This window comes from Terrapene carolina, unplaced genomic scaffold (genome assembly GCF_002925995.2).
Source record: "Terrapene carolina triunguis isolate 2854851 unplaced genomic scaffold, T_m_triunguis-2.0 Scaffold113, whole genome shotgun sequence".
Classification (NCBI taxonomy): Eukaryota; Metazoa; Chordata; order Testudines; family Emydidae; genus Terrapene; species Terrapene triunguis.
The window spans coordinates 10,448,235-10,474,988 of NW_020664464.1; the positions used below are offsets into that span (position 1 = coordinate 10,448,235).

Here is a 26,754-nt window from a genome sequence, read left to right on the forward strand (position 1 = left end):
GCAGAGGAAGATGCAGAATGTGACCCATTTCCCTTAGAACTTGGGAGGTAGTAGTAGTTGCAATACAGCTTTTGCGACATTAAAAATAGGAGCAAATTATGCTGAAGCAAATTTGCCCCTTCTTGCTTGAGGAATCCAGCCAGTTCACTGATGCTGAGTAAACTACAATGCAAGGTGCCTGTTTATTGTAAATTTGTCCAGTTTTACACAATGAAAAATTGGTCCATAGAGCTTGCAAGGATAAATGCCCATATTTAGGTTTAGTTACACCAGCACAGCCAGACAATTGCAGTATTTGGCAATAATCTGTGATAAATGAGATGGAAGCGGAATTTAGCAGTTAGAAGAAGGGGGGGAGGGGAGTCAGGAATTCTGGAGTTCTGATCCCACCACTCAAACTGAGTGCCCCATGGCTCTGGGCAAGTCACTTAACCTTACCTCAGCTGTGGTGAAAAATGGGTCAAAACGTAAAGGAATATTATAATGCTTAATTAGTTAAGGCTAGACTGGGCTTCTCCAACCTGCCCAGTGTAAACAGCAGCATATAGCTTTGCTGATCCAGGAGCAAACAGTTAAGGAATTGTGTCTCCCTCTCCCCATGTCCCCCGTTTGATGAATCTAGTCCTTTAAAAACGCCTGGAAACAAAATGTTTCAGCTTGAAGTATACGTTTAATTTGACTGGAAAGAATTTTTTTGATTTGCTGAAAATTCCAAATTCAGTTTGACACAAAACAATTTTTTTCCTGATTTTTCATAACTGCCAGCAAACTGAAAAATCAGTTATTCACCCAGCTCTAATCACTTTCTCCCTCTCCCCAGCTCATCTTTATTAGTTAGTCCACTGTGGAGCAAAGCCAAGACTCCGCTCATTCCCACCCCCCTCCCTGCCCACCTGCACAGCACCTGCTTACCCTTAGGCATCCAGACTCATAGTGAGGCAGGCTGCACAGTGGCATAGTGGGAGTGTCTTACTCTACTCTACTTACTTACCCTGTGTAGCTGTGCCTGAGTATATGTCTACACTGCAGCTGGAGGTGTAATTCTCAGCTTGAACAGACATACACATGCTAGCTTTGATCGATCTAGGGTGCTACAAATAGCGGTGTGGTGCAGGTAGCTTAACCTCCCATGTACTTGACTCTACTCAGATGACTAGTCTGTGCTACTGCCCATGCTAGCATGGCCACACTGCTATTTTTAGCATACTAGCTTAATTGGAGACAGGGTAAACATACTGACACCCCGGCCATGATCTGGCCTTTAAAGTTTGTAAAGCATTGTCAATCTGAAAAGTGCCATATTATATCTTTATTTAGTAGACACTCTTAATTAGCAGCCACTGCCCTACAGTAACCGCACCTTTACTAGGCAAGCCACAGGGGAAGCTTTTAAATTGAATAGCAGATGAGGTTTCTAAATAAAAATTTGGTATTTCTCAGAACTTTAGGAATGATCCTTTCCTTTTTCAATCATCATAGGAGAGCATGCAGTATTGCTCCACAAAGGAAAATCATTCTACGGATCTGCTACTCTGTGATGGTCAACAACCTGAAAAGAGATTAACATGGATTCTTATTGAATAGGTTTCTTGAAAAGTAATAAGTGGCAATTGCTTCTACTTAAAAAGGAAATTATGCCATTCAATAACTATATGTCTAAATTTGCAAACTTTTTTCCATTGGAATACTATGTATTGTTATCAAATTTAGCAATTACCGTACTATCTATTTATATTCCATAGCACTTATTACTAGCATTTTATTCTGGACTAATTAAACAGTCAAACATTTATTCCCTCTTAACAGAAGTACAACATACATTATAAGGAATTGCCTTTTCCTTGTTAATTACAGAAACTACTACAAAAAAGACATACGGATAGCTCAGAAAATACAATATATACAGAGAGAAAACTGAAGTTCTTGACCTGACTGCTGCCATTTAAAACACATAATATCACATTTTAAATAAATTTTAAGAGAGAAGTGGATTCGCTCTCTTCGAAGATAAGATCAGCAGCAGTAGGTAGAGTGCAGAATATGTGTTATTACTATATGATTTATCATTGGGAAAAAAAATCTGTTTACAGCAGAAATGAAACCATCTCATTTTTGACAAGCAGGAAAATCTATCCAGATAGCTACTACGCAGATCACTTTAATATCACCTCTTCTTGGTTCAGTGAAAATAATTGCCAGAATGCTGCTTGACGTCTACTTTGCATTCACTGGGCACTTCCAGATGTGACCCAGTAGGAAACACAGAGTAGCTGCTCAGGGAAATAAGAATAGCTACCATGGAACAGACCAGCAGTCTGTGTCTAGTCTTTCCGTTAATCTTACTAAACTACTTGTTAATCTCACTACACTAGTTACTTCAATAATCTCCTGTGGTCAGCAGAGATGTGATTAATCCACTTTTCCTCCTGATTTGCTGGAATACCAAATAGTAGTTGTTGTTTCTCATCAGGAAGTGAGTATTGATCCAGGTAGTGACAGCATGATCTAGTGTTAACTAATGATAGATTATGTTATCATAATATCTCACTGAGAACAAGATGTATGCGTCCACCAGTAAACAGACAAGGAGCTATAAGAAATCTTCCCTGATTTCCTGATAAAAACATAAAATTGGCCATACTGGTCAACCAGTGGTTCATCTAGTTCAGATTGCTGTCTTCTGACAATGGCTGGTGCCATATGCTTCAGAGAGACTGAACAGAACAGGGCAATTATCAAATGATCCACCCATGGGTTGCATGCCTGCCTATCCTGGCTAATAGCCATTGATAGACCTATCCTCCATGAACTTTTATAATCCTTTTTTGAACCCAGTTATACTTTTGGCCTTCAAAACATCCCTTGGCAATGAGTTCCACAAGTTGACTGTGAGTTGTGTGAAGAAGTACTTCCTTATGTTTTTTTAAAGCCTGCTGCCTATTAATTTCATCAGGTGACCCCTAGTTCTTATGTTATGTGAAGGGGTAAATAATATTTCCCTACTCACTTTCATCATACCATTCATGATTTTATAGACCTCTATCATATCCCTCCTTAGTTGACTCTATTCTAAGATGAACAGTCCCAGTCTTTTTAATCTCTCCTCCTATGAAAGTTGTTCCATATGCCTAATCATTTTGTTGCAATTCTCTGAACCTTTTCCAATTCTAATGTATCCTTTTTTGAGACGGCGTGACCAGAACTGCACTCAGTAGTCAAGGTGTGGACGTATCATGGATTTACATAGTGGCATTATGGTATTTTCTGTCTTATTACCTATTCCTTTCCTAATGGTTCCTAACATTGTTAACTTTTTTGACGACCGCTGCACATTGCTCTCAGAGCACCCTCCACGATGACTCCAAGATCTCTTTATTGAGTGGAAACAGATAATTTAGCCCCCATCATTTGTATGTATAGTTGGAATTATGTTTTCCAATGTGCATTACTTTGCACTTATCAACTCTGAATTTCATCTGCCATTTTGTTGCCCAGTCACCCAGTTTTGAGAGATTCTTTTGTAACTCTTTGCAGTCTGCCTGGGACTTCACAATCTTGAGTGATTTTGTATTGTCTGCAAACTTTGCCACCTCACTGTTTGTCTTTTCAAGATCACTTACGAATATGTTGAACATAGTCTCAGTACAGATCCTTGGGGGTCCATTCTCCACTGTGAAAACTGACCATTTATTCCTCCCCTTTGTTTCCTATCTTTTAACTAGTTACTGATCCATAAGAGAGGACTTTTCCTCTTATCATATGACTGCTGGTGGTTTGATGCTTTCTAATATTCAGTGACAACTCCACAACAGCAGGTAAAATGTTATCTCCTTGTCTTCCCTTATCAAATATTAAATACTTGATCATCTGATGGGGCACCTGTCTGGAACACATACACACACATAAAAAGGTTCAAATGGCAACCAGCACAAGTGAAAGATGTATGAAAAACAGAGTATTGCCATCAATACATCAATACATACCTGGCTTTCACTGTATAGTTGGTGTGCATAGCAATAGAAAAAGGTGTGTCAAAAGGAAAAATGGATATGGCTAAATAGTGTGGCAGGGTGTATTACTCCTTTAAAGGACAGTGGCACTTACAGCCAAGACAGTGAGGGTGCTGTCAAGGAGCACCATGTCTTACCCCTGGAGCTATATAAACAGGAAAAGAAGCTGTGCAAAGTAGAGGGGACTAGAGGTCACTCTGGTTGCAGACTTCATGTTATCACTCTGATCGGAAAGACCAGAGACTTTGTTTTTCTAAATATAAGTTTGGTTGCTCTGACAGAAGGCTCTGGGGTAAGGCCATTATGAAGTGGACTAAGCAGTTCTTCCCCTGACTTGACATCTAAGGGAAAGGAGAGAGCCAGCCTGTCTGCCTGCCTGTCTCCAAGAACAAGTAGAGAACTAGGATCTCTTGTGGCCCTGGTCAGTTTGGAGGCCTTCTTAAAGTGGACATGTGTCTTTTGGTTAGTTGGTTTTGGCTTCCCCTTCCTGGATCTTGTACAGAGACATAGCAGCATTGCATCCCTTCTGGCAAATGTTAGGGAAATACGTGATAGTGTAATGTACAAATGCCCTACCAGTTTTAAAGTATGTTGCTTTCTAGGCATGTCAGTATCTTCCCGGTAGAAGGAAGAGCCAATGTACAGGTCTAGAGATGACAAATGGCTAGTGAAGACTCTGGGCCAAAGGATGAGTACCTTAATACAGGTAGATGACAATAAAAGGACATTGTGAGGCTCACACTTAGCTGTCAACTGATACTCACTTCTGGTGTACCCTGACACAGATTGTTTTAGGTTGTCTTGATCGTCTGCTCAACTGTTCCTGACCCCACAGTGACTCTTCTCTCTCCCTCCCAGCCTATTCCATGAGGCACTGCTCTCTGGTTTCTCCACTTCTGCCCCCACGCAACCCTGCTAGACCCTGAGACAACTCTCCCCTCAGCTGGTGCCATCATCTAAGGAAGCCCAGAAGTCTGTAACACTCCTTTATTCAGTTTTCTATCTTGCATTTTTGGGGGTCCAGCAAGATAAGCCCAATTCCCACAAATCTTATCGGCATCTTTAGGGAAGCAGACTCTTTGTCTAACATTTCTCCTCAACACTCATTGAATAGCTACATGACCTGAAGGCATTCCTTTTGACCCACTGCTGCTACTGAAGGCCAATTAACCTTATTTTAGGCTCTTATGCACCTTAGAATGCATTGCATGGTAACAGGATATCCCTTAAAGGGGATTTTGGTAGGGTTCACTTGGAAGTCCCTGAAGATGTCAGTAGAGTATATGTAACCAGCCACCGCCCAATCCACTATTCATGGCTCCAGGGTCTATTTTAGTGGGGGGAGTTTTCTGAAGGGAAAGCAGAGTCCTGAGTTTGACAGACTCTTCTCCAACCTTCACACAAAGCTCTGAGTTTGGGGTCTCACTGGAACCCAAACCCAACCGAGTTTCACCTGGTTTGGGTTTCACTATAAGAGTTTTGCACAGCCAGCCCTAGTGACAAATAACTCAGAGCTCATCAATGTGTATAGAATAGCTCAAATTCCACTGTGAATTACCTTTCAATTGTCTACACCCTAAAGATAATATTACGAATATAGAGACTGAGTGATAATGCCAATGCCTGAGTTAAGTCTCTGAGCATGTCCAATGTCTACTAGGTGTTTCCACAAACTGAAGCAATTTCAATTTGAACTGGCTACCTGTGCAGCTAATTCATATATAGTGGCCTCTTTTCAACTAAACTATTCCCTGAATGCTTAACTCAACATTAGTTGCCACCATGTTGCCCAATTATCGAGTTTTGTTTGGCCTTTCTGGCATTCCAAATAATCCTCCCTCATCATAGCTACTCTAAACCATTGTGCCAACTCACTCTTCATTCATCTGCCAGCTCAATACACTGAGCAACATTGGCTCCACTTCTGATGCCTCCTAAGGCATCCCACTATTAGCCTCTTTCAATGCTGATAACTGCCCATTTATCCTTTCTTTTTCTTTTCTGTCTCTTAACCAACTATTAAGCCACAACAGGACTTTGTATGCCTCATGTTGCTCTCACAACTATGTAAATCAGGAATAATTCCATTGAAGTCAGTGTAAAACAAAGTAAAACAGTGAGAGTGCAGAATCAGGTTCCATATCTTTGCTTGGGTTTTCCAAGTTACAGTAACAACACCATGTAAGAGACAACTCCTTTTTCAAAAGCCTAAATAAATTACATGTACTCTATTTTTTTCTTCTTTTCAAAGACTACATAAATATTTACTGACAGTCCTTTATGTATTATTTTATTATCTTTTTCAAAGACATCTAACAGACTAGAGAAGCACAATTCACCCTTACAAAAGCCAACCTTTTGTGCATAAGGCCTTGTCTACACTAAAGGGAAAAGTCAATCTAAGCTATGCAATTTGAGTTATGTGAATAGCGTAACTCAAATCGACGTAGCTTAGATCTACTTACTGCGGGTCCACACTATGCGATGTCAACAGGAGACACTCTCCCATTGACTCCCCTTACTCTTCTCAATCCACTGGAGTACAGGAGTCAATGGGAGAGCGATCTGTGGTCGATTTAGCAGGTCGCATTGATCGCCATGCATCGATCACCGCATGTTTATCCCACAGTAAGTGTAGACAAGCCCTAAGAAAGAAACTGCCCAAAATTCTTACTCTCCAAAATTAACTGGAGGGAAAGCAGAACTTACAAAACTGGAGGTGGAGGGCCAGAAGGGGAGGGGAAATAGAAAATAAAGGAAAGTCTGGAACAGAGCAGGGAAAGGAGAGCAGGAAAACACTGCAAGTAAAAAGCAAATAGAGCAGGGGTTCTCAAACTGGGGGTCGTGACCCCTCAGAGGATCACGAGGTTATTATATGGAGGGTCACAAGCTGTCAGTCTCCACCTCAAACCCCACTTTGCCTCCAGAATTTATAACAGTGTTAAATATTTTAAAAAGTGTTTTTAATTTATAAGGGGGCTGTGTGAAAGGGGATTTGGTGGTGGCTTTGGGCTGTTTCTAGCAACAACCGTGAAAAGTGTGAACATTTTTCCCACTTTGGACAGGCAATGGGTGACATTTCTCTCCCCATTCCAAGTCCTCTATGGATGCTGTAGATCACCTTCATTTTCTTTTATGAGACATTGACAGGTATGCTCTCACATTACACTCTTCACCATGCTTTATAATTTTAATGGCTTTCTCAGATATTTCCTCAGGATCTTAGGTAAGGTTCACTGGTATATAAATTTGCAGGATGACCCACTTTAAAGGTGGCTACAATATTGGCCACCTTCTTCTCATCGAGTATAACATTTAAAAAAAATATTACATATATTTGTGGGTAGCTCAGTTATTTTATGCACTAGTTTCTCAGAGGAATACCATTGTGTCCCAGTGATTTACTGCAACTTAAGTTCTAGTTTTCTCTCTGACAGCACCACACCTTCATTAGCTGCAAAGTGTAGCCTTTGGATAGACATTTTCTTCTTAACTTCTCTGGTGAAGTCCAATGCTGAGCAATCATTTTGTTTCTATTCAATTCCCAAATCATTTTGATTTTCACATTTACTCCCAGGTGCTATAGCAGATCCATCATCTTTCCCTAGAGCATCTCACTTCTGATGTACTTTTAAATTTCTTATTTCTCCTCATATCTTTAGTCAGTCTTCTTCTTCTTCTTAGTCTTAGTAAAATCTTCTATTTATGTTCAAATAGTGGACCCAAATGCCCAGCCTGAGCAAACTGATAGGCGGTCTGCAGGGTTCACAGCGAATGAGACCTCTACCTTGGGCACAGAGGGCTTGTCTAATAATTATAATTAATAATAATAGTAGTGATAGGGCTTACCTGTGACAAGCTGACAATGTTGAACAAGGCTTGCCCCTTTCTGCATTGACTGAAAAGCCATAGTCAGCATCATCTTAATTAACACAACTCCTGGAGGTCATATTCTAACTCAGTGTGATTGTCTAGTGAAGAAGGGGAAGGTGGACCCTTTATATGGGCTCCCTGAATCCACCTCACATACAGTGGAATCAGACTCATTTCATTACCTTTGGAGATAGCTACTCTAGGCGGGCAAAGCATAGCTTTTAGGGAGACACTCCTAACTTGAAAAATAGTAAACTTTTAAAAAATGAGTTAAAAATAGTTTCACTTACTACACCTGTCTCTCAGTCCTCCTGCCATTTTTGAGGTTTTACAGACACATTCTCCTATTTTTAAAAATATTTTTCTCTCCCCGGTTGCCATGTGAAAAACCAACACAAACCGGAAGAAACTGGCAACACCAACTGACTATGCAGCAGAAAGAGTGAATCTGACTATGAATCTGACTACGCTGTCAAATGCACAGAGAAACATTTTTCCTCAAATCCCTTCCAGTTATAGTGGGACTATTATCACAGGTAAGGTAAAGTATTTTCAGACAGCAGTGGAATTTTGCAGATGACTGTGACCCTGGCTATGTGAATTGATTCGATATGGAACAATTATGAGCAGTCTGCATATTTTATCCACAAGAATTAAAGAGATGAAATATTGTAGATATTTTTGGTATTAAACTAATGATACATAGACAGGTGAGCTGTGGGGGTAATATGTTGGACTGTTCACTTTCCAAACCCTAAACTCGTATGGGGCCCAGGTCATAGCGAAAGCAAGGTACATGGTCTCTAGTGATTCTTTACTTGGTATAAATTGAGACAAAACCAACTCCCAGCTGTGTAAGTCAATCTTGAGCAATGTTTGAGCTGTGACCATCAGATCAGATATTATGTGTCATTCATCCAAGAAAGGTTATATTCCGCCATGTTAGCTATAGATTCATCAGAACTGACAGGTTCAGGTAAGGAAAACATATTGCATTCTTTAAACTACACCTCTACCTCGATATAACGCTGTCCTCGGGAGCCAAAAAATCTTACCGCATTATAGGTGAAACCGTGTTATATCAAACTTGCTTTGATCCGCCGGAGTGCGCAGCCCCACCCCCCCGGAGCACTGCTTTACCGTGTTATATCAGAATTCGTGTTATATTGGGTCACGTTATATCAGGGTAGAGGTGTAGTATTGTCTCAAGGTGGAGAAAAGTAGCATTTAATGTTTTCTTTTCTTCACTATTAGAAAGCATAACACAAGAGCATACACAGATAACTGGGCTCTCGAATAATGAAACACAGTGGACTTGATCTTGCAGGTAATGAGTGCCTTTTGTGAGGTGCTGTGCACTTTCTACTCTCCTTACTCTCACTGGAAGTTTAGGGTACTTGGCACTTTAGAGTAGTGGTCCCCAAACTCTTTGTCACCCCCCCCCCACCTCTAATGTAAACTGTTCGCATCACCCTGTGACCTGGGACTGGGAGCGGGACTGGGGGCTGAGGTTGGGGCGAGAGCCAGGGTCAGAAGGGGGGAGCTGTGGCTGGGGCTGGAAGCCAAAGCAGGGGGCCACAGCTGGGGCCCAGGCCAGAGCTGGAGCCAGAGCAGAGCTGGGGGCACAGTGGGGCTGGGTGGCGCCCCCTTCTCACCCCCTGTGAGGGCTGGCCCGGGCCCTGCCATGCCCCCCACAAACATTCCTCCCCCACAGTTTGGGGACCACTGCTTTAGAGGCTCAGGCCCTGAGTGAAAGGAATTACAACAGTTTCTAAGTTTCACTTTCTAGGAACATCTTTAGAATCAACATTGAAGAATATAGAGGTGGAATATTTGTTTTAAACATATCTCACGGGATACACATCTCAGGTTTGTGATGAATCAAAGGGGACAGCAGGCATGCACCCCACCACCACCACATCATCACCCCATTACTTCTGGGCATAGATGTCACTCAAATAAGCCCATACCATTTTCTTAGTTCCTACTCATTAAAATGACCAGGTTTGTGGTTGTGAAGCAAAGTAGGGGGGGGAGGGGGAGAGGGAGAGAGAGAGAGAGAGAGAAGAGAAAGACATTAATCAAACAGTTTGTTTGACATAGTATATAGATAAAAGATCTTGTGTCAACAAATCTCAATGAAATTTACAGCCCTGCTAGAGATTAGACCAGTTCAAGGGCCAAAGGTATCAATCTCAACCTGTAACGAAGTTACTCATTAATCAAAATCTGTACCAGCAAATGATAGTACTTTATTGCTTTCATAATAAGGAGTTTGTAGCTAGCAACCTAGAATCCTCTCTCTATGGTGTAGCAATGACTGATAGCTCTATACAGAGTTTTTTCCCCCTTTCTTTTTGGTTTGTTTCTGACAACCAGAAAAGATAAGTGCGTTTAATATATAGAGATGAAGTTACAATCACAAATGCAGTCTTATGGGGATGTCTTAGAAATGACCTGAAACAGCTCTGAGGTCATTTATTCAATACTTGTTAATGGTTGCCTCCTCTTTAACTGAACCTTTATGGCAATCAGAATTTCCTGCCTAGTGGTATATTGTTACCACTCCAGTAATATCACAAACTACTGCCATTTATTCAACTCTATCTATCTACATCACCGTGAGTGTCCTGATAGGATAGGGACTAAATCAACATACAAATTAGATAGATCAAATAAAGACAAATACACATGATCCAAAATGCTGGGACAAGGTCCTGTCATGACTCTGATCCAGAGAAAACAGCATCAACAAAGAGTTACTGAAAATGTATTACATTTCAGATAAAAATGCTTTTTTCAAAATGCACAATGAACCATTAAAACAAACTTTGTCATTTCAGTACAGTACTTGCAATAAAATTTAGAAAGCACAGATAGAGAAAGCATAGAGAAAATTATAGCCTCAAGGAGTGAAAATGTGATCTCAAGTGGGTTGTAACTAGAGCTGGTCAGAAAAACTTTGATAGAACCATTTTCTGTTCTGAAAATGCAGTTCCATCAAAATTGAAATGCTTCACGAAATCACCTTGATTTTGCTGAAATTTCGTTTCAGAGAAAAAACAGCGGGGGAAGTTCAGACACTGTTGAAACATCCTGTTTTAACATTTTAGCAATGAAATGTTTCAAATTTTTTAGAAATATTTTATTTTGTAATATCATATACAATTGTTATTGTATTATACTTTGTATTATAATATAAAATTTAAAAAGTTCAAATAAAAATAAAACATTTTGATTTTGTCCAAACAAAATGTTTTGATTGATCTCAAATATTTTTTCCCCTGAATTCTCTTTCATGGATAATTTAGAAATGTTCATGTTTCCCTCTGATTTGGGACAAAACCAAATTTTGAAATCCAAAAATCCTTCATAAAATGGAATTTCTGTCCAGTGCACAGATCTAGTATTAACATCCGTAGCCTGACATAATATAATAATATCTAGTTCTTATATAGGACTTTTCATCAGTAGATATCAAAGACTTCACAATCTTTCATGTATTTCTCCTCACAACACCTCTGTGAGGTAAGGAAGGGGTATTATCCCCATTTCACAGATGGAGAAATGAGGCCTAGAGAGGCTAAGTGACGTGCCCAAGGTCACACAGGATGTCTGTGGTAGAGCAGAAAATTGAACTTGGGTCTCCCAAAGCCTAAGTTCTCCCAGCCCCACTATCTTGACTTTCATGAGTAGGAAATATCCACCTTTGATCCTTCCCACCATGTCAGAGAAGAGATTCTGTTTGTTAAACTTTTTATTTTAATTAAACTTTTCCTGAAATCGTGGATCAAGCACACGCACAAACACACCCGTACATAAAATGTGGGTTCTGAACTTGGGTCTAATCCTGCAAAACATTATACAAATACTTAACTTTAAGCAAGTGCGTAGTCCCACAAAACTCAATGGGACAACTCACCTGCTTAAAGTTAAGCTCATAAGTAAGTCTTTGTAGGATCTGGGTCTTGGAGCCCTAATAATTCCTTTGAGGTTTTTCTGAGGGCTTCCTCTCCACCTGAGTTAACATAATAAATAAAATAGTACTACTACTTTGCACTTCTATGCAGAGGCCAGGAGAGCCTGGAATTCCTCCACTGCCAGTATCATGGTAACCACACACATGTACCACAGGGTAGCAAGAACAAGCTGCCTTCCTCCCATGACACAACACTCACATGTGGCATATGGACAGCAGTGCTATGGTGCAGTTGAAGAATCATGCTATATGCTATATCCAATAGCAGAAATCGTTTTCCTGCAGTTATACTTACACCTATACTCAATTTATATGATTTTGTGAACTAGTAAAAATTCAATAAAATGCTTTCATTAGTAAGTATAGCGCAATCATTGAGCAATGTGAGTGGTTTCTATCAAAATCTGTTTGGTATAATAGCCATCATTTAATAAGTACCTTTTTCCCTTCCAGTGCCAAGCCGCAGCATTGACAGGGCCCAGCAAACATCACATCCAGCCTTCCCAGGATAAGCACTGTTTGTCACAATAGGAGGCTTTAGAAAGGAAATTATATATAACCAGGGAGGAAAGATTCCCTGCAACTAAACTGGAGAGTTCCCAGGGACTGTGGTAGCCTCCACCAAAACATACTATACACCTAGCTCGAGAGACTTGACCATCCTATTTCAATACTTAGTTAATTTATTGGTAGTTTTAAACTGCACTGATTGAGTGCTCTGAGTGTACACATAAAAAAGGACCCTAACGGCCTATCAGGAGTCACAAATATCACCCCTTTGAACCCACTTATGCATTCCTTAACCCACCTCCTCATCAAGAACCTGGGAAAACAGGGACCTTGCATCATGCCCATAATATCAAAGGATTCAGGTCTGCTGGACCAAAAAAGGGAAGCAAGTTCCAAAGTCAAGAGTCCTTAACTGAAAATACCCTATTGTATACACATAAATATGCCCCTACTGTATGTCAAGGCTTATTGAGGAGATTTTAAAATTATGCCAGAAATCAGAGTCATGCTGGAGTCAGGGACAACAATTTGCCTTTCAAAGGGTTAGTGATAAGGCTCAGTGATAAATATACGAAAAATCTGGGAAGTCTGGTTATTGCACAGTCTCTGATCAAAGCCCAGCAACCCTGGAACCATGGGCCAATACCCAAGTCACTCCCTATCCTGATTGGTGACCTACCCATACAGCACATACTCTTATCTGTGCTTGAAGATAAGGCATCTCAAAATCTCGGAATATACTGTTATTTGCAAATTTCCTTTGGTCTGTGTCCTTTTTGTTTTTCAATTGCAATTTTTAAAATTAGAGAGATGATATTCCACTGAAAATGTATCTGTCCTAAAATTAAACATCTTCTTACATAACAGTTTCAAAAATGTACATTTTCCCCTCAAGTCTGATGACAATCAAGCCATCAAGTCTCAAAACGCTTACTTCAGTTTAGGGCCCTGCTCTCATCTGAGCTACATGGGTGACCTTGTGTGGAAAGAGGGTTGCAGGGCCAGGAGTCCTACCAAGTGTTCAACAGAGCACTAGCAAAGGAGATCAAGACTGTAATGGCGGGCACAACACAAACCCAAAAGGCTGGTCTCACAACTGTGGAAATGGCCAACACAGGGTAGCATATATGATCACCTGAAGACCATGCTGTTCTTATTCAAAGGAGCAGAAGCGTTGGCCCCAGCAAACGTCCCCTCCAAACTGTCCTGGTCCTTCTCCACTATGCCTCACAAACATCCTACTGCAGAATAGGACTAGGCAGTGGCCTGGCTCCATCTCACTTGCTGACCAGGGTCAGATTTGGTCCTATATTAGTTTAATCTCTCTTTAAAGCCTTTGGATGTGTGATCTATGTCCTAAGAAACATGTGTCTTTGAAGACAGGATGGTTTACCATAGGCAAAGTTTTCAGTGAACTGGGAAATATGACTATCCTGTTATTAAACTGCAGTCATTTGCCTAATTTGACTCTCCCTTCTTCCAAAGCCTGGATATACTATGACTTAAAATACTTAATTTAGGCCATGCAACACAAATTAAGGACATAGTTAAAATCTGTTTGGGTAGCCAAGATCTTCAGTCCAAGCTTTAACTGTGACTGTTACATGTTTAAAAAAAAAAAAGTTTGCTTGTGTTTCTTATGTCAGACAAAAAGCAACACGGTCAGATGGAATAGTTCATTATCTAACACACCATATCTGTGTGCCTACTACTGTCACAAAGACATAATTCTGGTCTCCATTCTCTTGCTTCATGATACAACTGACATTGGAGTCAATGGGAATTATCTGTATCACATGGGGTCTTGGAGGCAGGGCACCCAGACCGGAAGGTTTTTTTCCCCCTTCCTCATATGGACCATGGTTATGTCCCTTCCCCTCTCCACTGATGAAACTTTATTCTGTAATAAAACATTCCCCAAGAGCACCGCAATAGGAAGCACTCATTATACTGGTAAGGAGTTTACAGACCCTTCCTTAGTCCACATAAAACTAAAAATAACGTTTGCCTTTTTCTGAAGAGGATCATAGCAGAGCAACTAAACGATTAGCATGAATCAGAGCCAATGGCTGCCTTTATACTTACCATGTACCACATGCTTGGCCACTTGGGATCATTGAAATAAGTGGATTGGGTACCACCAGGTTTATAATCCCTCTTTATCCTTCTTTTAACTACCTGTTGTTGTATCCACTCCACCTGCCAACAAGAAAAATATTTGGTAAGTATTAGAGTTCCATGGAGACTATCAAGAAATGTGAGCAATCTTTGGAAGTTTCCCATTACTGAAGTCCACGTCTATTTCACGTTAAAGTGTTAATTTTGGCAAAGGGAATGCAAAGCTCACCTTGTCATTTAGTTCGCAGGAAAATATAGCAATTTAGTTAGTACTACAGGTTGCCATGCACAACTATTTAAATCCCCTGCTAACAGGACTTCATTAGCTATTGAACAATGCCATTGCATATTTTATTATTCTTTATTAATAATAATAATAAAAAAATAATAAACTGACCCCATTTTGTATTTATAAACACAAAGATTAACAGTTACTCAAAAGAAAAATGAATGGGATTTCCAAGGGTTTTTCTTTTTTTCTTTTTCCTTTATTTAAGTTGTCAGCTGCTAATACTAAAATGTATTAAAAAGCTCTATTTAACCAATATCTGAATCAACCTCATGAAAAGACCAAAAAATAAGTTATAATTCATTGCAATGAGATTATTTGTCACGATTCACTCAGTTTTCAAGAACTGTATTTTCTGTAAAATTAAAGTACTTCCCAGGAAAAAGCAGCAGAGTACAGGGTAATAGGTTAAATTACAACAAGAAGCTCAAAATATAAATGAAAGAAGACATCAAGGTCAAAATCAGGCTTCCAAAGTTAAGCTTCTTCTCTGTCAGACACCTCATCAAAGACTCTGAACACATTCAGAAAAGCGATACCAAAGGTGACATCCAGTCCATAGCAGATATTAATTTGTAATGCTTTCCCCCTTCCCCCCAACACCATTAACTTTTCTAAATGGGAACTTGCTGCTATAAATGTAAATATTGTAAACTATCCACAGTCAAACCCAAATTTTACTTGCATGCTTGTGGCTTACCGACAGCTCATATTGCTGCTGAACTGCTGGTACAGAATAAAAATATAAAAAAATTCAATTCACATCTTCCAAAGAAAGAAAGGCAGCCATCACCTGCTAACAGCCTGCTCTGCACCTTGCACTCCTGATTCCCAGGCATGTACACTCACACACACACAAAAATAAACTTTACTTTCAGAGCCCATCTTTATTTTCTTGTTCCAGCTCAAAGTCACTAGCTAGGGACAATATTAATGTTTTCCCATAGCAGAAAAATGTCTCCAACCATGCATTCTTAATTCTAGTTCAAATCCTGAGATCTTAAGCCAAATCTCCAACTTATTATAAGGGGAGTTATTCATGAGTAAGAATTGATGGCCCCATGCTCCCCTGGCTTCTGAAAACAGGGAATGCAGAATCTCCAGATTCTGATCATGGTGAGAGGAGAACGAGGCATCTCTGAACCTGTGGAATCCCTTTTGTAAGGCAGTTCTATGGGGTACCACTTCCATAGGGTGGTAGAGGACAGTGTGGGGACTGTGATAACATCATAGTTTTTCCCTCTGCACCAAGCAACATCGCTACCTGAGAATTGCTTCAGGGTCAGCGGTAGCGGCATGGTTTCTACAGGAAGAGCTGTGATGTCAACGGACACAGAACAGGAGGGAGCTGGTTGATGCTGTGTAAGCAAGTTGAAGTCCCCTTTCTCTGTCAAATCCTCCAAAATCTACCCCTCCGATATCTCTGGGTGGTAGGGAATTGAGAAAGTTTTGATAAGTCCCCTTTCTCTTCTGGCCACCTCTTTCCTCTTCCAACAGGATGCCTGGCTCGGCTAAAATCCATCTCATGGACTTCTCAGCAAGCCTGGGAATATTTACTGGGTTGTCTGCTGCCTTCAAATATTACACATTGAGGAGCTTCATTCAGAAAGGGCCCTCCCAGCCCCCTATTGGTGGCATGAACTCTCTCTTCCAGACCCTGACAATGGATCCCTGTTTTTTTTCCAACTCTTCCTGCCATGTAAAACAACGCTCCCTAGCACATATGAGGTCACATGTGCTGCACCTTAGCTGACTCACTGGCAAACTAGGTCCCCTTGGACCATGAACCTGTCTTAATCTGTCCCTGACTTGTTGAGGTCAGGGAGGAGTGAAACTTCAATACCGCCAGATAAGCAATCAAGGTTTTCAAGGCTTATGCAAACCCAACCTCCAAATCTTCTTTTGATTTAGACATTATTGCTTATGACTAGTCACATTTTCAGTATAACAAGGGATCTCTGATGTCTACACTGCACAAACATTTACACTCTGCTGCTGACCATAAAAAAGTTGAAAGTGAATGCAAAATAACAGTGCTTGTGAAGGCTGAAAGCTTTATTAACAAATACAGCGATGTGATCTCAACACTAATCTGCATGTAGATCTCTCAAAAGGTACAATTAGTTTATTTTGTCTCAGATCAAATAACTGAGAACACTTATCATACAATTCCTTAGTGCCAGCAATCATAAACCCTCCCTCACTGCACCATTCCTATCCACCGGGGACCCAGAGCAATTACTTAGCACATAGAGAGATTTTTATGTATAAAATTGAACCCATTTGTAAATCAAACATTTAGGAGCACGAGGGTTTTGCATTTCAATATACTATAGACGGAGCTTGTTTCAGGAAACAATTCACTGTGTTTGGCAAAAGAGGCTCGCAATTGTATTTTAAAGAACCTATTTGTCTATCACTGGGATCAGACGTGAGAGATATAAATGTCTCCTGCAAGATGAGCACCCTTCACTCCTAATGAAGTAAGTCGGAGCTGATGATGTGAGCACTTTGCAGAAGGTGCTCTGAAGCTTGCAAGATCAGGTCAAAATACTGGAATGACAAATGACATAGCTCACTGTCCTACCATAAAACCAAACTGTAAATACATATATACAGCAGATACATATACACCATCATTGCACCATAATGATGCATTCTGATACACTGAACCTGATTCTCCACTGACTTGCTCCTTGTATTTCAAATATGCTGACCAGCTCTACAGAAGGACCTCAGAAAAATTGAGGAGCCGTCTCCTGCACTTTACACACTCCAAAAGGGACCACTGCAAACATCAAATGATCACATGCTCCCACACAGTGGAAGGAAAAAATCAGGAAACCTACCTGGATATCATGCAGGAAACCCAAAACATCAATCTAAAAAACCTGATGACAGCAATCCAACACAAAAACAAAAAGTGGAACCAACTACAACAACTCCACAACCAACAGAACACCACCTCCAGGAGAAACCAAGACACCATGACCCACCATATGGACACTACAAGACACCCCAACATCATTAACCTATCAAGACTACCCATAACCAAAACTGAAGGACCGGTACTCTCCAAAGGACTGAGCTTCTGCCCCACCACAGAAGCTAACACTATACTAACATGTGGAAAACTAAAAGAATTCTTTCACTGGTTCCACCTCAAGGAATTCTTTCACAGTAAAGATGACACCACCCACAACAACCACATCCTCACCAACAGTCATACGAATAAACAGTCATCTGACTGGACACCCCCCAGTGGACGAAACCACACACTGATCATTAAAATAATTGTGCGAGGAAAAAAATTGAAAGTGAAATCCTCAATAAACATTACATCCACTATAATCTCTCTACCACCAAGAGGATGCTATACAGTCCCTAAAATCCAACCACCAGATAGTGATCAAACCAACAGAAAAAAAGGGTGCTAAAGAAGTCCTTAATCGTGATGACTATGTAAATGAGACCAACAGATAACTCTCTGACACCACCTACTATAAAGAACTAAAAGAAGACCCCACACCACTATTCACACAGAAATGTAAAGATACCATCAAATCCTTCCCCAAACAACTGCAAGAAACACTCTACAAAACAGATGCAAAACCTGCAAACATATCTCCAATGCTACGATGATCAATATCCTCCCACAACACACCTTTCAAGATCCATGGGTCCTACACATGCCTATCACAACATGTGGTGTACCAAACCCAGTGCACTAAATGCTCCAATGACAACTATGTGGGTGAAACCAGACAATCACTACACTCTCAAATGAACTCACACAGAAACATGATAAAAGACAAAAACACCATATCACCCATTTGTGAACACTTTTTACAAAGTGATCACTCCATACCTGATCTTTCAGTAATTGTCCACAAAGGAAACCTGCACAGGGCCTTCAACAGGTGAGTCTGGGTACTTAAATGCATAACGTTGTTAGTCACCAAAAACCATGAACTTAACACGGACACTGGCTTTATAGCTCATTACAATAATTTGTAACATATCTACCTGCTAATTTATAACATCCCAAAGTGGCTGTAAAATGCTACCACTCTGATTTGGTGCACTTTGCACAGACACAAATGACAACACAAGGAGCCCAGGCGGAGGAAAATCCGGCCCAGTACACTGTGCCTAATCACAGTCCTCCTCCCATTGGTGCTTGCGCATTTTTTTAATCAACACCCTCTGTTGGGATCTGTTTTTAATAGCTGTTTTTATAATTGCATTGAGGATGTACCAACACACTCATTTGGAGTGTAATTAAAAGCATCACAGGAGACTCATTTTCCCAGAAGAGGAGTTCAGGTGCATTAGAGGCATGACATTAATTTACAGAAACTATCACTTCTATAGTATTCACTCCATGGAGCAATAGAGCTTTTTCCTTAGTGAACAGAAAGCTTGCCAGTTGGTCTTGTCTAAACTGTCTGATTCCTGGGTTGTAATACTGATGAATAGATCAAAACTCAGCAGTTATTTAAATGTCCTGCCATATATTTCCATTTAGCGTTTTATGCATATATATGCACACACTTCACTGCCCAATGGCTGGTATAGTATGGATTTGACTGAATCTGATTCTGTATGAAAAAAGTTCATTTGTTGAAAAATGTTTCCTTTTAAAAAGTGTCCAGTCCACACTTCCTATCCCCTAGTCCTTGAAGGAAAATCTCTGGAGTAAGTGATTATACAGATTCCTACTTCTTGCCAAAAGGAGACTCTATGCAAACAATGAGGTGCATTCTAACATTTCCATAAAGTCACACTTAGCTGAGGGGGAACAGTGCACATTTTCCAATTGACTTCAGCTCCGAAAGTTCCATTTCCTGAATGTCTAGAAATCAAAGCCAAGCCAGATTGGAGACCAAAGTACTTCAAATAAAAATCATCATTTCCAGTCTCCTCATCTCAGCATTTACAGGGTTGTTCTGTGCACAATATTGCTCTTCTTTACTGACATGCAAGCAGTGCTGCTGAATACAAGTTGCTCTGAGCTAATGCAAATGGCCCTTTTAAAAAAGAGGTGCCAAACAAAACGATGAGATGTTATCTTCCATACAGTGAAACACTTTTCTCTCACTTTACTCTCTCACTCATTCAGGGTAATCAATTTGTCTTGTAGGAACAGTGAAAATGAAAGTGATTGAACAAAAGAAGTTGTCAAGAGAGGAAAAAACTAATTGTTAATTAACAGAATACCGAATATGTTTAATCAGAAAAAAATTAACCACATCAATTTTTCACAAGTGTAGCTTTCTAAGAAGTTCATCAAAACACTGGAAATTGTAATATGGGCCGTGCATTTTAACTGCACTATTTGTATTCGACATCTTTTGGGGATTGAGGGTTTTGTAATTATTTTTAATATTACTTCGGTGGGTTTGTTGCAGTAAATATTTTCTAGTTTTCAAATGGCATTGGAGATGTGTCGTTTACATTTTCTATTTCTTTGGGCAAATACAGTGCATGTGAACATAATAGGTAAATAGCAACAGCTACAGACAAACTTAAGGCAAAATCCTGCCCTATGTAGGGAGAAGGGAGGAGTACACAGGAAGAAAAAACAGTGGATGCCAACTATGAATAGGGAGTGGGTTTTACACTAGAATCTATCCTTTTAGCTTTGCAGCATTGGAAACATGCATATGTGGGCCTTGAGTCTAGGACGACAGACTGCATGTGCATGCCACTCCCAATGCACTCATAGGTCCAACTCTCAGGCCACCATTCACCTAAGCCTAGCCTATGTCTGTAAATTGGAAATAGAAATAGCTGCTCAGCTACCAAGGAAACAGGGACTTTAGAAACACAGCAGATTAAACAGAGAAAGAGAGAGAGAGAGAACCACCTCGGACAAGAGTCTTGGGAAATGTCACAAAACAAGCAATGAACTTGGATGGCTGTATTGGATGAGTGAGTGGGAGATGTCATGGGGAAAGGTGGAACTGGCCAACAGGCAACACTTTCACTTACTGGGGTGGGTAGCCCAGGAATCGCCTTTTGATAATAGACATTGTCTTTTTGAAGTCAATGAATTTAACAATTTAATAGATTTGGTGATTGACTATTTTATGTGATCAGCATGATGAAAACCACAAACCACATGGACAGATATATGTAATAGTGTTATCCCTATCTCTTCAAGGATTACACCTTATTGACCCCCCTAAAACAGATGAACAGCCAGACCCCTGCTGGCAAGAACTATGCATAGATAGGTGCCTGTAGCATACATGAATGTCAAGTCACTGGACTGTGGGAGTCCCCCTTCCCCGATCACTTCCAGTGCTGCCAACTGGATTGGTGCCCTTGTGAACTTCCTCACACCACTCTACCTCGTTCATAATTTGAAGGGAAAAAAAAGTCTACCATCCCAATCTCCTCAGGGGCCTCTTCTGAGTTCTTCCTCATGCCAAGCTGTGTGATGATTCTGGCAAATGCCCACTATGGAGTAGGATATGACCACCAAAACCATTAACATGATTTGAAATGAGATTTCCAGATATAAAAATTAGTACACTAACCGATTATAATGTCACCAAGCTCTTTTTATATAAAAAAGACTGCACTTAAAACATAAGACACTACAATACTTTTTTCCCTTTCTCAACAGAAGCATCATGGGATTTCATGTTCAATGGAATGACAAGCTTTTTAGCAGTGGAAACAGGACAAAATGTGGGAAACATATCGAAATTTTAAAGATACAATTTATGGTGTTTGTTTTGATATTATCTTAGAGCCAATACTTTCAGCCCATACTCTGTAATTGCTCCTGACTTCAATGGGAGTTTTGCCTGATTAAGTCTTGGGTAATGACTATAGGACTTGTTTCTTACATTGAGTTAAAGATGAAGGTGAGGTTGGTATTATCTTAGGGTACGTCTACACTTACCTCCGGGTCCGACGGCAGGCAATCGATGTTCTGGGATCGATTTATCACATCTTGTCTAGACGCGATAAATCGATCCCGGATCAATCCCGGAAGTGCTAGCCGTCGACGCCGGTACTCCAGCTCGGCGAGAGGAGTACGCGGCATCGACGGAGGAGCCTGCCTGCAGCGTCTGGACCCGCGGTAAGTTCGGACTAAGGTACTTCGAATTCAGCTACGTTATTAACGTAGCTGAATTTGCGTACCTTAGTCCGAAGTGGGGGGGTAGTGTGGACCAGGCCTTAGACTGACTAAAGATGGAAGAAGATATTTAGAAAGGTAAATAGAGAGTGTGTATTCTCATATCCCTATACTTTCCACATTACAAAGTATATCAGTACACCAGTGCACAACAGCATTCTCAATTTGTATTTCACATTTCAACAGTACAAAACCTATGAAGTTGAAGATCTAGAACTAAAATGTCTATCTGCATCAGGATGACACTCCAATACCCTAAAAGCCACATGTAACTTTAGGCATTTGATGTATGAAAAGTTTTTACACATTTTGAGTTTGAAAATTTGAAAAAAAACAACCATTACTGGTGAGCTTTTCATGTTATTTTAAAAACAAATGCTTTAAAGAGTTGATCTTTTAAAAAACAAACAAACAACAGGCTTAATTTCCCCACCTCTGTACCAGCACTTCGAGCCTCTCAGTAACAGTAGCGAGTCTGCACATAAAAATGGTTGAAGACTGTAGGACAAAGTAGCTGTTGACCCAAGTCAAGAGCATAGGAAATGGTTTGCAGTTACCCATTTCTGCAAATCTCCATAAACTGCCAGGGTCTAAAGCTGGATAAAAGATAATGAATCCAACAACACTAAGTGATACATTCTCATTGATTGACAAAGTGCATCTTCAATAAGGGTCAATGTCTATCCGCAATCAAAACAGTTTTCAGAGTAGCAGCCGTGTTAGTCTGTATCCGCAAAAAGAACAGGAGTACTTGTGGCACCTTAGAGACTAACAAATTTATTAGAGCATAAGCTTTCGTGGGCTACAACCCACTTCTTCGGATGCATATATATGCATATATATCACTCTATATGCATCCGAAGAAGTAGCTTAAATTTGTTAGAATCAAAACAGTTGACATAATTGTGCTACACGCATTCTGAAAAAGCATGATAAAAGCAAGAAAGAAACACCAGGTCAAGACAATCTGGAGGGCAGAGGGAAAAAAGGAAGAGGCAGAAAATGTTTGAAATTACTACCTGTGTCTCTATAAATACATCCTATGTAACAGCAGCGCAGACTATAATAGTTTGACCTGTGGAGCAAAGCAGCTGAAAGGCTTGTCAGAAATTCAATTCATATTTTTTCAAGTCTCACTGACATGGAAAAGCCAATCAGATTTATTGTGAATGTATCTATCCACTTTGCTATATGCAAGTAATCCATCTTTCCATCATAGTGATACAGATATCACAGCTTAACATATACATGTTCACAAAGTACTCTGTATATCGTAGCATAACCCCGTAGTGTTGACACAACCTGTGCTGACGAAAGGGGTTTTTCCATCTGTGCAGGAAAACCACCTCCATGAATGATGATAGCTATTAGGGATGTAAATATTGGTTTAAAAAGTTAACTGGTTAAACGATTAAAATTATATCATTTAATCGTTAGCCAAGGTAGCTCCGGGGGGCCTGACACAGCCGGGGCTGGGGCCGCTCCGGCTTGGCAGGGGCTGAGGTGCCGTTGGCTGGTGCGGCCAAAGCAGGGGTCCGGCCGGCTGGCGCAAGGCCGCTGGGGTTAACGGTTAAGGTTGGTTATATCTCTAATAGCATTTTACATCCCTAATAGCTATGCTTACAGAAGCATTCTTCTGTTGATGTAACTGCATCTACAGTGGGGGTCAGGTCAGCATAGCTATATTGGTCAGGGGTATGGATTTTTCAAACACCTGACTGATGTAGCTATGTTGAGCTAACTTTTAAATGTAGACCAAGCCTAGGTTCTTTTGGACCCAGGGGATCTGTGTCACAGGGTAAGTGGATGGGGCTGCGTGTGGGCAGTCTCAGCTGCCAGGCTCCCTGCCCATCACATGCCTCCACTGCCACAGCTGCAGCAGACACCAACCAGCAGTTACCCTCCATTGCTGGGGAGGCCGGGGGGACTCCACAAGCAGGGAGCAGAAGGCTACACCCTGGGAGTACTACCGCCCCTCTCTGACAGGGCCCCCTGCTCAGCACAACCCCAGGGCCCAGAGTGCCGTCCACTTCCCCCACAGGACAGACCCTGCGTGTGGGAAGTGGTCAAGGCCATACGGAAGGACCAGGGTCAGCATGGGGCTCTGTCTAGTGGGGGGGGGGGGGTCAGTTCTCCCAAGGTACAGCCTTCCACTTTCCCCCTGACCTTGAGCCTTCAATGCAGCCCCCTTTCACTTCCCTGTGGGTGGAGGAGTGAGATGGGCAGGGAACTGGGTCCCAGCAGCTGAAACCAACTAACCATTGTAGGGAGCAGAAGGCTTCCTCAGCTGCTACATGATGTATAACCCCTGGCCTCTGACTGGGTTCGGGGTACCCCTCCACCATCACCACTCCCCATCACCACTCCCTGCACCCTCATTGGCACTGGGCAGTCCTTCCCCACCTCAGCCCCTGTGGATACTGGGAACTCCTCTCTCCCTGACCTCTGGCCCTCCATGAGTACTGGGCTCCCCTCCATACCGACCTGTGAGTACAGGCCACTCCCTCCCCACTCTTCCCCAGTTCCTGTGAGGGGGCATGTACTTTCTGAAGAGGGGCTCAGCAAAAATAGTTTGGGAACTTCTGCTGTAGGGAATTGCAGCATGATTTCCCCTCCACAGGTGGGCAAGATGGGTGACCTATATGACTGTATGTGGGCTACGGTGAGGTGCAGTCCCACTCTCCCCACTCATCTCCACCCATTTGAAAAGGCTCTCAACAGCCCTTACATTTATGGCTGCAACTATGTGTGTGTGTGGGGGGGGAGAGTTGGAGCCACCCACATTGTGTATTGCAGTAGGGGCAGGCCACAATCTGGCTCAAAGTGACCAGCTGAAAGTCACACAGGAAGTCTGGGGCAAAGCTGAGAATTAGACAAAATCTTCTGATTCTCAGTCTCATGGTTTTAACACAATACCATCCTCAATTATTATACCAGTCTTTTTAGAATGTTTTAGAATGTCATGTTTCTTCATGACTTTTTACCTTTAAAATTTGGGGTTACAGTAACAAGTTCACAGGCTTCAGAATCAGTTTCAGGGATAACTCACCCTTTGCAAAGTATGAAATGATCTTCACTCCTGCCTTATGCCAACTGTTATGTTAATATAAGCCATTCTAGTTCCCTGGCCACACAAGTTTGTAACTGCTCACAAATAACAGGGAAATAGAACTCTGAAATACCAGTTATTTTGTTTTGCATGATACCCAAGGCTAAGTTCACACCATTGGAATAAAAATAATATTAATGTGACTGATTTGGGGATACCATAATATATTCTGTGCAGTTTTATTGTACCATGAGGGTTAGTATTAATATTGCATTGAACACAAAATAATATGACATGTCTTTAGCTAACATATGTCTAAATGAGTCTTCTTAGGAATTCTTAAATCAGATGCAGAACCAAGTATCCAGTAGGGGATTGTAATTTTAAAAACTCTTTACCACCGTATTTTAATTAGCTTTGGAGTCTAACATCTTACATTTGAAACGTCTTGGGGTTTTGTGTTTATATTACTGGAGTGATGATCATATTGAAAAAAGCTCTGTTGAACTGTCTAATGGATTTTTGCTCTCCTTAAGCTAGTCCTTTAACTGTGGCCATGAATCATTTAAGTCCTTGAGAAATTTGCATTTGCTATTTTCAGATAACCTCAAATCATTTACTAAATGAGTTCCTAGGCACTCAAATCTCCCACTGGGCCAAATTTTGCTCTCAATAACACCAGTGTAAATCCAGAGTACTTCCAATGGTCTAGATTCATAGAATCATAGATATTAGGGTTGGAAGAGACCTCAGGAGTCATCTAGTCCAACCCCCTGCTCAAAGCAGGACCAACACCAACTAAATCATCCCAGCCAGGGCTTTGTCAAGATGGGCCTTAGAAACCTCTAAGGATGGAGATTTCACCACCTCCCTAGGCAACCCATTCCAGTGCTTCACCACCCTCCTAGTGAAATAGTGTTTCCTAATATCCAACCTAGACCTCCCCCACTGCAACTTGAGACCATTGCTTCTTGTTCTGTCATCTGCCACCACTGAGAACAGCCTAGCTCCAGTCTCTTTGGAACCCCCCTTCAGGTAGTTGAAGGCTGCTATCAAATACCGCCTCCCTCTTCTCTTCTGCAGACTAAATAACCCCAGTTCCTCATCCTCTCCTCATAAATCATGTGCCCCAGCCCCTAATCATTTTTGTTGCCCTCCGCTGGACTCTCTCCAATTTGTCCACATCCTTTCTGTAGTGGGGGGCCCAAAACTGGACACAATACTCCAGATGTGGCCTCACTAGTGCCGGATAGAGGGGAATAATCATTTCCCTCGATCTGCTGGCAATGCTCCTACTAATGCAGCCCAATATGCCGTTAGCCTTCTTGGCAACAAGGGCACACTGTTGACTCATATCCAGCTTCTTGTCCACTCTAATCCCCAGGTCCTTTTCTGCAGAACTGCCGCTTAGCCAGTCAGTCCCCAGCCTGTAGTGGTGCATGGGATTCTTCGGTCCTAAGTGCAGGACTCTGCACTTGTCCTTCTTGAACCTCATCAGATTTCCTTTGGCCCAATCCTCCAATTTGTCTAGGTCACTCTGGACCCTATCCTTAACCTCCAGCGTACCTACTCCTCCCCCCAGCTTAGTGTCATCCGCAAACTTGCTGAGGGTGCAACCCATCCCATCATCCAGAACATTAATGAAGATGTTGAATAAAACTGGGGCACTACACTTGATACTGGCTGCCAACTAGATATTGAGCTGTTGATCACTACCTGTTGAGCCCGACGATCTAGCCAGCTTCCTATCCACCTTATAGTCCATTCATCCAA

The 26,754-nt window shown here is 41.3% G+C and overlaps 1 protein-coding gene across 3 annotated transcripts in view; it reads right to left on the reverse strand.

The window, feature by feature from the left end:
• PCSK5 (proprotein convertase subtilisin/kexin type 5) overlaps window positions 1–26,754 on the reverse strand; it is a 296,183-nt gene that overhangs the window by 221,148 nt on the left and 48,281 nt on the right. For all 3 annotated transcript variants that reach the window (XM_026652353.2, XM_029911707.1, XM_026652352.1), the window contains exon 3: window positions 14,458–14,571. In XM_026652353.2, the coding sequence (XP_026508138.1) occupies window positions 14,458–14,571 (114 nt within the window). The remainder of the gene's footprint in view (window positions 1–14,457; window positions 14,572–26,754) is intronic.